Source organism: Chiloscyllium plagiosum, unplaced genomic scaffold, assembly GCF_037043375.1.
Source record: "Chiloscyllium plagiosum isolate Xiang-an unplaced genomic scaffold, Cpla_swu_hap1 HiC_scaffold_35, whole genome shotgun sequence".
NCBI classification, from domain to species: Eukaryota; Metazoa; Chordata; class Chondrichthyes; order Orectolobiformes; family Hemiscylliidae; genus Chiloscyllium; species Chiloscyllium plagiosum.
Genome location: NW_028270173.1, coordinates 71,107,183 through 71,120,583, shown reverse-complemented (window position 1 = coordinate 71,120,583; position 13,401 = coordinate 71,107,183). Strand labels below are relative to the sequence as shown.

Below are 13,401 nucleotides of genomic sequence, written 5' to 3'. Positions count from 1 at the left end.
AAAATAGATGAAACCTTTGAGGATCTAAGAGAGAGCAATCTGCTGGAGGAGTGTAGAAACTCACTTCCAGAGATGGTAACAATTCACAGGAAGCCCAGGAAGTGAGAAGAGCAGCAGAATTAGCAGATGAATACATGTTAGGACTGAGGACAAGTTTCCCGGCAGACTTTCATCCCGTGAGGGATAGAAGTTGGGAGAAGGGGATAGCCTACATTACGAAAAAAGTGTAGAAAACACTGTTAAGAGTTTTCCCCAGTTTAAAAAGAAGCCTAAGAGCGTGAAAAGCAGGTGAAAAGCCTCAGTTGCTTCCACTGTGGTAAAGTGGGACACGTAAAGTCAGAGTGCTCTTCGTTAAAGAAAGGCATTTGGGAAAATATGTGGTAAAAGACGCTAATCCAGTGGTATTTGTGAAGGAAGGAGAAGAAACCCCAAGAAGAGGAGAGAAACTGCAGGAGGATTATTAGCCGAGCCTTTGGGCTGGGTATGGAGTTAGTACCAGATCTCTATAAACAGTTTACCTCTGTAGATGAAGTTTTTACAGAAAGAACAGGGGGTGAAGGACAATCAGTTATAATTTTGGGAGATACAGGATCTAACCAGTCGTTGATAGTAAGAGATGAGCAAGTTTGCACTCTTTCTGATATGTTACCCGACAGTGTGGTAATTTTGGGGATAGATGGACAGAAACACGGTGCTCCCCTTTGTACGTTTGGTCTGCCAACTCAAACTGGGGATTTTACGGTGTGAGTTATTGACAGAACGTCAGTTCCAGGAAAATAGTTGTTCTTGGATTTAAGTTGAGAGTGACATCCCTTGTTGTGGAGAAGCCCAAGGAACTGAGGAGTTAATACAGAAATATCCTGATATTTTCGCAGTCTATGTTGTCACCACATGCAACTGCCAAAAGACATAACAGGAAGCAAAAACTAAAGAGAAAGATGACGTTCAGTTAGCAGACATCCTATTTTACTTAATGGTGCAGAAAAAATACCTGAACTGGCAGAGCGCCAGACAGACGTGTTTCATCCTGAAAGGCGAAGACTCTTGCAACAGGAAGACAAGCAGATTAAATATGAATGTGGATGCCTTAACGGAATAGAAGACATAGGATATTCCTGACGGTTATTATCTGAAAAATATAATCATAAGACGGAAATGGAGACCACGGCAGGTTAGTGCAGAGGATAAATGGACCGAAGTGCACCAGATTGCGTTGGTGGGAGCATATTGACAGGATATGTTACGGGTAGCGTATGAACGACCCGCAGGAAGTCACCGAGAGTAGGAAAGACTCCGGTTGAGGTACAAAAACATTTTTATTGATCTGGAATGAACAAGGATGTGGTTACTTTCTGCTGTATGTGTCATACATGCAAGATAGTGGCTGAGCCAAAGACAGTAATAAAATCAGCACCTTAGTTGCCTTTTCCCACGTTTGATGAAGCTATTATGCTGATAATTTATTGTGCATGTTGTCTCCCGAGAACTAAAAGTAGGAACCAGTGCTTGTTAACCATAATGGATGTGGAGAATCGACGTTTCGGGCATAAGCCCTTCAGGATTCCTGAAGAAGGGCTTATGCCCGAAACGTCGATTCTCCTGTTCCCTGGATGCTGCCTGACCTGCTGCGCTTTTCCAGCAACACATTTTCAGCTCTGATCTCCAGCATCTGCAGACCTCACTTTCTCCCCAACCATAATGGATGTGCCTACCAGATCCCTGTAGGCAATTGCATTACGGAGCATAAAGGCAAATAGGATGGTAAAGGAGTTAGTAGAATTCTTCACGCTGTATGGGCTACAGAGATTCAGTTGGACCAAGGATCACAATTTCTGTTAGAATATTTAAGGAGATTATGGATAGTTTACAGATACAGCTAGATAGATACAGATACAGTTACAGATAGATACAGCTCTTTAAATCCAGCACGTATCCATCTTTATAAAGATGACATTAAACGTTGAAGAGCATACTGTCAGGATTACCCGAACGATTGGGATAAAGGTATCCTATTCATATTGTTTGCCATTAGAGATGTCCGAAACGAATCTACTCAGGTCTCTCCCTTCGAGTTAATATTTGGGCATGAAGGGAAAGCCCTTTGAAATTAATTAAAGACAAATTGACCAGACCAAAGTCGGAGATCTCACAATTAGAATATATTTCGGAGGTGACGGAGAGACTAAATCGAGAAGGTGAGTTAGCAAAGTACAACCTCAAGAGGGCTCAACGCATAATGAAGCACGTCGCAGATAAAACCTCTGAGACTCGGATGTTTTCCCGAGGGGATGACGTGTTAGTGCTGTACCAGTGACAGGACATTCCTCTCAAACCAGGTTTAGTGGTCACAATCAAATTGAGAGAAAAAAATGAGTTAGGTGAACTATCGAATAAAGATGCCAGATAGAAAGAAAGTTATTAGGGTTGTCATGTGAACATGTTAATACTGGAAAGAATGACTTCGAGAAACTGGTATTAGGTACTGCCCGCAAAGTGAGGAATCAAGTCCAGATGGGATGGATTTTGATGTGCCTCAAATTAGATTATAAGATGAAGACGTCCGGGTGGAGTATGATAGGTTAGTAAACTATCTGTCTCAGAAGGGGAGAAGGCAGTTGAAGAGTTTTTTAGCTGCAGTATATATACCAGCCAGAAGGGACCTGAAGAAAGGGATTAGGAGAGCCAAGAGAAGGCATGAAATATCTCTGGCGGATAGGATCAAGGATAACCCAAAGGCATTTTATGTGTATGTGAGAAACATGAGAATGACGAGAACGAGGGTAGGTCCAATCAAGGACAGTAGTGGGAGACTGTGTATTGAGTCGGAAGAGATAGGAGAGGTCTTGAATGAGTACATTCCTTCAGTATTTACGAATGAGAGGAACCGTATTGTTGAAGAGGAGAGTGTGAAACGGACTGGTAAGCTAGAGGAGATACATGTTAGGAAGGAAAATGTGTTGGACATTTTGAACAACTTGAGGATAGACAAGTCCCCCGGGCCTGACGGGATATATCATAGGATTATGTGGGAAGCAAGAGAGGAAATTGCAGTACCGTTGGCAATGATCTTTTCATCTTCACTGTCAACGGGGGTGGTACCAGGGGACTGGAGAGTGGCGAATGTTGTGCCCCTGTTCAAAAAAGGGAATAGGCATGACCCCGGGAACTACAGGCCAGTTAGTCTTACTTCGGTGGTAGGTAAATTAATGGAAAGGGTACTGAGGGATCGGATTTATGAGTATCTGGAAAGGCACTGCTTGATTAGGGACAGCCAGCACGGATTTGTGAAGGGTAGGTCTTGCCTTACAAGTCTGATTGAATTCCTTGAGGTGACCAAGCATGTGGATGAGGGTAGAGCAGTGGATGTAGTATACATGGATTTTCGTAAGCATTTGATAAGGTTCCCCATTGTAGGCTTATGCGGAAAGTCAGGAGGCATGGGATAGAGGGAAATTTGGCCAATTGGATAGAAAACTGGCTAACCGGTCGAAGTCAGAGTGGTGGTAGATGGTAAATATTCAGCCTGGATCCCAGTTACAAGTGGAGTTCCGCAGGGATCAGTTCTGGGTCCTCTGCTGTTCGTAATTTTTATTAATGACTTGGATGAGGGAGTCGAAGGGTGGGTCAGTAAATTTGCAGATGATACGAAGATTGATGGAGTTGTGGATAGTGAGGAGGGCTCTTGTCGGCAGCAAAGGGACTTGGATATGATGCAGAGCTGGGCTGAGGAGTGGCAGATGGAGTTCAACCCTGCCAAGTGTGAGGTTGTCCATTTTGGAAAGACAAATAAGAATGCAGAATACAGGGTTAACGGTAGGGTTCTTAGTGAGGTGGAGGAACAGAGGGATCTTGGGGTCTATGTTCATAGGTCTTGGAAGTTGCCACTCAGGTGGATAGAGCTTGTAAGAAGGCCTATGGTGTATTAGCGTTCATTAGCAGAGGGATTGAATTCAAGAGTCTTGAAGTGATGTTGCAACTGTACAGGACTTTGGTTAGGCCACATTTGGAGTACTGTGTGCAGTTCTAGTCGCCTCACTTTAGGAAAGATGTGGAAGTTTTTGAGAGGGTGCAGAGAAGATTTACCAGGATGTTGCCAGGAATGGAGAATAGGTCATACGAGGATAGGTTGAGAGTGCTAGGCCTTTTCTCATTGGAATGGCGAAGGATAAGGGGTGACTTGATAGAGGTTTATAAGATGATCAGAGGAATAGATAGAGTAGACAGTCAGAAACTTTTTCCCCGGGTGCAACAGAGTGTTACAAGGGGACATAAATTTAAGGTGAAGGGTGGAAGGTATAGGGGAGATGTCAGGGGTGGGTTCTTTACCCAGAGAGTGGTGGGGTCATAGAATGCGCTGCCTGTGGGAGTGGTAGAGTCAATCTTTGGTGACCTTTAAGTGGCAATTGGATAGGTACATGGATGGGTGCTTAAGCTAGGACAAATGTTCCGCACAACATCGTGGGCCGAAGGGCCTGTTCTGTGCTGTATTGTTCTATGTTATATATATATATTATATAAGAATCAGTTGAGGACGAATGCTATTTTACATGAGATAGATTGAGGGAATACTGCTCCAATGAATCAATACCCAGACCGGCCTAATCCTTTCAAAGCCAGACATGTCCAGAAGGAGGTGCATGATGATGATATCAACGAATCACGTCAGAGCGAGTGCAGATCGCTGATCGTCTTACTTTCCAAAGCAGAGGAATTCAATAATTTTGCGTGGATAGTCGGAAGCTCAATGACGTTACAAACTCGAACTTTTCTCCAATACGGAGATTGGAGAGCTGTGCAGCGAAAGTTGAACAAGTCAGTTAAATCATCAAGTTGGACTTGCTGTGTGGTGGCTGCAGGTACATATATCAGAGACGATGAAAGAAATTTCTGCATTCGTAACCCTAAATGTGCGATATGAATACAAAGTGATACCTCTTGGAGTGAAGAATCTACCCACTGCATTCCAAAGACTCATGGACAGAGTTGCGGTATGTAAACTAAGCTGCGCGGTCTCCTTGGACGATGTCGTGATCTTCCATCAGTCCTCGAAAGATCACATGGTACAGATGGCAGAGTACATTGAACGACTCAGAGAAGGAAAACTGACAATAAACTTAAACAAAACTGAAACTGAATTTGCGAAAGCAGAGGTGACGGTTATTTGGACATAACATCAGTTCTGAAAGATTGACCATACGGAAGGCAATGATGAAGGCCATCGAGAATTTTCCACGACCAACCTCAAAGAAAGATGCGCTTCGATTTTTGGGACTTAGCAGATATGATCGAAACTTTGTTCCAAACTTCGACAGTATAGTGGCCCCGTTAAAACATTTGAAGGTTCGGTGGAGAGAAAAATGCCAGGAGGCATTCGACTTTTTGAAAGCAATATTAATCACCGCATCAGTTTTAACTAAACCTAACTTTTCGAAACCTTTCAAAATTGCCATCGATGTTAGTGATACAGTAGTTGGAGCTGTATTGCTGCAGCAAGGTGATAATGGATTTGAACTGCCAGGTTGTTACTTTTCGAAGAAAACCAACATTAAACAGGGGTAATACTCTATCACGGAAAAAGAACTATGGAGTGTGGTCCTGGCCTTCCAACAATCTGATGCGTATGTCATGAACAATGAGTCAGAGATGGTTGTGCGCAAGGATCACAATTCTTGTATATTCTTAGAACGCTTTAAAATCACCAATATGAGATTATTTCGTTGGAATCTTTTGCTACAAACGTTTAATTTACATAGCGTACATGTTCCATGCCACAAGAATCTAACTGCAGATGCATTACTGTGGATTTAACTGAAAATGTGTAGATATGATTTGCATATATTCAGTGTTCTATCATATGTGGGAAGAAATTAATATGAAGTTAGATTTAAGTCATATGTATGTCAAGATAATGTGGTTCAGGAATAGAGAGGACATTTTTCAATATGATTGTACTTTTCTTTCATTTGGGAAGTTTTATGAAGGTGTCGACATGTACTGTACCTTTAAGACAGACTGGAAGCTTGCACGGAATTAGAGAAGCACATGGCGTACTGAAAGAATTTAAAATGGAATATTTGACTGTGAAATCAACAGTGCAGCTGAGTTGCCATGACACAAAACCAAATTCAAATTCACCCAATCAATTTAAATTATGACGACTTTAATTTGACGACTTTAAAACCAATGAAATAATCCGATATTTTGGGGAATAAAATCGGACATTTTGAACAGTTAAAAGGAGAACTGCCAAGGCATAATCAATTATAGACCAGTAACTGAACAGCTCTCATAGGTACCTGTCTTAAAGTCGTTTATGCAGCAGAACATCAAAGCCGACCAAGAAAAAAAAAACCTACAGAGGAAAAGCTGCAAAGGAGAATCTACAAAGCTGGCTGGTTTTGAAACGTGTTTTTTTTTGAAAACCTTCACCAGTTGTTTTTTTTAATTGGACTAGTATTGTGGAGTCAAAGGTAAAAAAAAACAAACTTTAAGAGAAAGCAGCTGTAAATAGATGCTGTTGTTTTAATATTCCCTGTTGGAATTAAATACTGAACTTGTTAGTGTTTACTTTAAATAGTGACCTCTGGGATAATTATTTGCCCCTCGAAATTTAAAAGATTACAGCGCGAGGTGAACTTCTCTGTGCGTTGGGTTTACATTTGCTGAGGGATTTACCTCGTCGTGGAACAATGCACACAAAAATGAGATTCGTGCAGCTTTATTAATAATATATTTGTTCAACTATGATAAATGCACTTACTTCATATCAACCAAATCTATAGAATCATTGCAGAATGGAAACAGGCTATTTGCATCATCAACAGATCCACACTGACTCTCTGAAGAGCATTCCCATCCAGATTCACCCCGTAACCTTTCCCTATTAGTCATCTTTTCCACCTAACCTACACATATGTGGAGACAATCAGACATCTAGCATATCTGGTCCACTTATCCTGCATATCTTTGGACTGTGGAAGGTCATTTGAGCACCCGGAGGAAATCCGCACAGACACGTGGAAAATGTGAAGATTTCCAGACAATCAGTCGCTGCGAGCTGGAATGAGACCTGGGCCACTGGCGCTGTGCGGAAACACTGCAAACCACTTAATAAATTAAATAATGAAATAACATTTTCCCTGTTAGCTAACAAGCACCAGAATGAAGATGTCAGTGGTGTGGCGTGTAGGTGGGCACTCTAAGAATAGTATTAGAACGAATTTGAAATTCAGAGGTAATCCAGATTTGATAAACATATTGCAACAATCTCCATTTAGATTGAACAGATTTTATTTGAAGTATGAATGCATCGAGTCTTTTCAGGAGATTTATAAACTACAGATGCAAGTAAATAGAAGAGTCTACTTTAATGCAATATACAATAAAATGGGATAAAATCATTATTTCATTGCAAGACGTCCTCTAGTCATAAGTTAATATCTCATCTCATAGCCTTGAAGGAAGTTTACTTGAAATATATACACACGAAGTATATGGCAGTATTACTTGTAAAATGTTAGTAAACAAAATTACAGGTAATAAATGGCCTACTGTAAGGAGCTTATCATGTTTCTTCAATAAAGATCGATACTATTCGAAAGGTAGATGCCCTATCAATGACGAAGTAACGAATGTAAGTGTGGCATAATATTGAAAGACATTACGTACAAAGTACGATAGATTTAAGGCAACATTGATGTTCAGGAAAAAAAATAAAAGCAAACTAAATAAAACAGGGGATGAAATGAAAATATGAGACAAAGTTAACATTTTTAAGGACAATTCCACATTCTTCAAGTTGAGTTCAAATAGAAATAACGGCGAGAGAAAAAAAAAACTTTGTTGTGAGAGTGTGAACTAACAATGGAAAACACTCAAATTGTGTCGATGTTGAACAGAATTTTCACCCATCTTTACATTACATTCAATGCATAATATCAACAACACACTGGAAACACAGAGAGAAAAAATGGAGAGTTGAAGTCAAAACAAGCTTATTAAATCGAGATCAAGCAATAGGAAAATTAACAGGAGTAAAATGTGACAATTGTCATGTACATCAAAGCGTCCTATGATATTAAATAAAGATCCCACTGTTGTGACTAATGGTGGGATACAGTATGCTCTTTCCACCTTGCCCAATGATTACATTACATAAATTTGACTCGGGACTGGCACATTCTAGCAACTGAAGTGGACATTATTTAAAATGAAAACTTTGGGAGAATACTTAGGATCTGCTGACAGATTGTTGTCCATGCTATGGTTTATAACGTTTTTAAGGCAAGTTAAACTCGCCATGCATGACACTTTTGAGGTATTTGTGGTCACTGCACAGTGAGTCTAGAATGATTGCTTGCAGGACTCATATATGGGGTCCTGTGAAAGATCGGCTGTTGAAGACATAATGAGTGTCTTTACTTTTGAACTGATATGAAAATGAAGATAAGTCTGCAATGAGGACAGGAGAGCTAACAAAAATTGAGAAAGAATATGAGCCAGAAGCGGATTGCCATGGATCTTACACTGAGAAGGATGAGGACCTGGAGCTGGGAGGCACAGAGACAAGGCAACATGTCAGAAATGTTGCGATGTATATGAAGGCCAGGAAATAGAAACATGCAAATAAAACATAATTTCATGTGGGGCCGATTATGCAGATGGAACTTTGAATAGTCATAAGGATAACTTGTTATCTGTTAGTTATTTTATCTTCCTTGTAGGTGATGAACCAGAATGATGAAATTCAGAGTTTTGCAATATTCCTTTTATTCTCTGGACGGCATGAAAGATATCTGAGTTGTTTCAGGTCACACAATTCCGTTCAGCAGTTCACTTGTAATTGGTGGAGGATACTGTGGGAGTATTAACAGGGTCAGAATTAGGAGACAGCCCAGGAGAAATACTCAACAATCTGACAGACGTCGCGTTAGTAATAATTACTATTGGAACGGCAGACGAAGTTCTGCTTCAAGCGAGTATTTTAACGTTGGTGTCCGCAATAATGCTACTGTTATCAATAATTTTGTAGACTGGTTAACGACTGATCGCTGAAGGAAGCAATGTGCATGCAAACATGGCTCATCACGGTCCACGGCATGGGTGTAACCAGGTCTAAGACTGGAGACACGAATGTGCAGGTGGAAAGGGGGAACTGCTCTTGGCAGCCATGTTCACAATATATGCATGCATAAATTAACAGAGAAAACAAATCAGCAAATCAACAAGCTCTTGTCTGAATGACTTAGCAACTGTTGATTGCAAATCTATACTAACCTGCAGCAAACTTTAACGGCTGATGAAACTGAAACCTGACTGAGTCAACGTGGCCAGAACAATTGGAAACTCATTGAAATCATTTTACAGATTGAAATATGCAAGGATGAATAATTCCTTTCGAAAATTAATATGTTGGATTCTGCTTTAAAAGAGAGAATCTCTTGCAGAACGTGTTGCATGTGACATGAACAAAACAGATAAATTTCATGCAGGATTTCCCTATGTTTGCTTGGTCAGTAATTTAATTAGTAGGCCCAATGGATATTTTGCCCCATTCTTTAACTCAGTTCGGAATTTACTCTGTGTCCCAGCATAAATAAACGGATTGATACAGGAACTCAGAAGTTGAAACATATATCCGCTTTCCTCAAGAAGAAATGTTGATTGACTGAAATTAGAACCTGAAAAATAGGTAAGATTCGCAATTCGTACATAAATTATGGTTACAAAAAATAACAAATATAAGAGGATGAAACTTCCCGATATGGCAAAGAGTAAAATAATGGACTTCCTCCGTTTCTCCACTTCTGGGTCAGTCTGATTCTCTCCATTGCTCTGTGCTCGGAATCTTCTGCGGGCCCTATTAGCTGCTACAATGTGTCTTACAGTCAAAACATTGAGCAGTAAAATAAGAATGAACGGGAGAAAAGGGTTTGTAATGCAACGAATCCAGTCATACGCAGCCCATGCATATGAATTGTAAAATATTGATTTTACACTGCAGAACCATGGTACATTATTAAACATGTAAACAGGGTCATATATGAAATACAAGAAAGCATTTTTTATACAGGAGACTCCGGATAAGATTGTTATCACCCGCACTGCTGTCTTTTCTGTGCAATATTTTAGTTTCAGTTTCTGGCAACAAATGGCTACAAATCGATCAAATGTGAAAGCGACCGTTAACCAGGCAGAGCTGTCTATTGTTGCAAACATAACTGCTGAACGGAGACTGCAGATTGGCGTGATGGACAGGAAAGTCACTGGAAAATAAATACCAGCAATTCGATTTAATATAACTGATGTGACTGTAACAAGAAGATCTGTCACTGCCATGGACACCAGGTAACAGGTTATGCATCCAGATAGACCACACCTTCTTCGAGAAAGGATCACAATCACTGTCAGGTTAGCTGTAATAGAAATCCAGAAACGGTATGAGAAGGAGTGAGAGTAAAAGCAAATAACAAAATGATTGAGTCACATTGCATGCATGCAACAGTGATTATGATCAGATTTATAATCACATTGTTTGATTTTCCAGGAGACTGTGAAATTATAATCAGGAAATACATTCACATTTGCTGAGGGGCAACAATTGCTACACTTATAATAATCATTTGGAAATGTTGGCAGTCAAATTGATCAGATAGATCGAGAAAATTAGGCCTGAATAGACAATTCACGTTTCTGTTCAATTTGCAAAGGAAAAAGTAAAGTCTATCAGCTCATTCTTGCAGCGACCTTTCCTTTTATCCGAACACTTCATTAAGATCTGGAGTTCGAATAAAAAAAAAAAGATCTTCCTTGAAAATTCAGCCCTTCATCACTGTCTACCAGCAAAACTGCTAAGTTTCATCCTGCAGGAGATATATTTGTTACAATTCATTATAACTTTTGTCAGAGAGATGCCAACAGTAATGATGTCTCGCTAAATGTGGAGAAATTGTGAGTAAAGAATCTTCCTGAGTCATTGCCTGTTGCTGGAAGGAGGGAAAATTCCGACATCAGTTGCTAAAAATTCAGCGCGAAAATAATTCATAAGTGAATCACTGGTCTGATGTAGAGATTAGCAAAAACGTTCTGCGCTTTGAGAGTTTGAATCATTCTTTAGTCAAAGAACAACTGGTGTATGAAGTTGTTTTGACTATTATAGACTTCTGAAGACTATTGAAGTCTTCTGACTATTATAGACTTTTCAAAACTTATTGATAATTTTCTAACTTCTAAAATGCTTCATATCTCTCGATCATGTATCATTTATGTGGATTATTCTACTTCCAAAGCACAAAACATGTACATAAACCGTGTTGTGTCAATGTCATAAATTAAAAATGACGCAGTGACAATAACATAAACGATCCTTCTTCTTTGTAATAATCTTATAATAATTTCACATCTTATTTCTGAATAGCACAATGTGTTAATATTCATACAATCAAAACTTTGTCTGGATTTAACCACCAGCACACTCTTGAACACTATTGATTGATATGTGTATAATTATAATAATATGATACTTTGCAATTATTTGCTACACTAGTAGCATAATGTCCTAATGTAGCTGCGATAATAGTTTAACAATTCACTGACCATGAATTAAATATTAAAATTACATTTATACTATAATCAATTCATTACAATATACCTACTAACTGACGAAAGTACTGTCAAACATACAACTGGATTGCACTGTCAAGATTTTGACAGAAAAAGAAAGTGATTACTCGGTGGAACCAGATTTTCAATTTCAGGTGATAATGGTAAATGAGGCACAAAGCATCGTTCAAATGATGAAATGAAACAGGATCATATGATATTAAAGGGCTGAAATTGAAAACGAAGCTTGTGGTATTGATGTAAAAAATGTAAAATTACAACGTTAAAGGGAGAAATATATCACTAATAACTAATATTATAAAGATAGCAGCACCTCAAATACAGGTTGAATGCTGTTTAGTTCAGAAAATTACATGGTAACATAATGATAATTATGCCAATTGCAGGTAAATAATTTGAAAAAAAAGAGAAAAATAACAAAATATAATGTCATAACAGTAGTAGAGAGAAGTGCTGTTGATAAAATTGGAAAATTGCTGCAGCTCACAAATATTCGTGCAGCTCCCCCAAACCTCAACAACTTACCTGGTACTCCAATAGCTGCAATGAGCGGATAGTAAATGGCAAAAGTCAAGCCCTTTGGTATTCCATGCATTTCAGTCAGAGGCTCTGTGCACCTTCTGCATTTCAATTAATAATGTTCTCTTTTTAACTGATGACTGACCTCAGGGGAATAATTAGGTAATTTGGTGATTTCAGTGTAATTTATTCTAAATGAGTGATCTGCTGCCCAGCGGTTGTTTATCTCTCAATGGAGCAATACAGCTTTTCTCGCCTTCTTAATCGACTCTGATTCGTTTCTCAAATAAAGTTGCATGAGAATAAAGAAGGAATAGTTACATTTTTTCACAAATAAGAAAAAAGTTAAAATGAATTTTAATGTAATTGAGAGATAACCAGACAAAAAAGTATTGAATTTGTCTTTGGGGATGTCAGTCATGTTTTCATTCTTGATATCAACATAATCACTGTCGCATTAAACATCTCACTGAGACTGTATCTCCTTTTAATCTCAACTTTCTGTACATTAAGTGTAGACCATCCCGATTATGTACAGACATGTTCCATGTATAAAAACATATTTGCATCCAGTTACTTGCTTAAGTTCTTGTTGTTATATTAAAAGTAACTAGTTGCAAATCAGCATTTTCATGTTCAATATGGTCATTTAAGTTCATAAGACCACAAGACGTAGGGCATAACAAGATCATTCGGGCTGTGGAATCTGCTTCCAGATGGCAATCACGTCTGATAAATTTCGGAACTCCAGAAGAAGTAACATCCTCATTTCGGTTCTAAAGGCAAGCCCCTTCATCTGAGATGGTGTCTTCGGGTCCTCGTCTCCTACTAGTGAAAACATGTTCCTCACCTTCACTCTAGTCCTCTCAGTATTCTGCAGTTGTTAATGAAATATCTCGTTATCATTCTAAACTCCAGAGAATGCAGACCCACAGTCTTCGTCCGCTCTTCAAATGACAAGCGCTTCATCTCAGGCATAATTCTTGTGAACGTCCTGGGGAACCCCCAATGCCAACACATGGTTGCCTATATACAAGCACTAATTGCCATCTGGCCAGAGCCTGAGACACTCTCAGCAATACATCCCTGATCTGGAATTCCAGCACTCTTGAAATGAATGCTGACATTGTTTTCACCTTTCTGACTATAAACTGACGATAATTGTATACAATAGAATCTTGAATTAAGCTTTGCGTTTCAGATTTCCATACGTCTTCTCCATTTGGAAAATAGTCTCTGTCAGTGTTCTTTCTACCAATT

General features: G+C 39.2%; 1 protein-coding gene across 1 annotated transcript; it reads right to left on the bottom strand.

The window, feature by feature from the left end:
* Nucleotides 1-7,705: 7,705 nt before the first annotated feature.
* Nucleotides 7,706-12,217, bottom strand: LOC148141110 (putative G protein-coupled receptor 139). The gene is made up of 2 exons (XM_087979765.1): nt 12,148-12,217; nt 7,706-10,415 (listed from the first exon to the last, which is right to left on the bottom strand). The coding sequence occupies exons 1-2, from the start codon at nt 12,215-12,217 to the stop codon at nt 9,499-9,501; spliced, it is 987 nt and encodes a 328-aa protein (XP_087835891.1). The 3' UTR covers nt 7,706-9,498.
* Between the last annotated feature and the right edge of the window lie 1,184 nt (nt 12,218-13,401).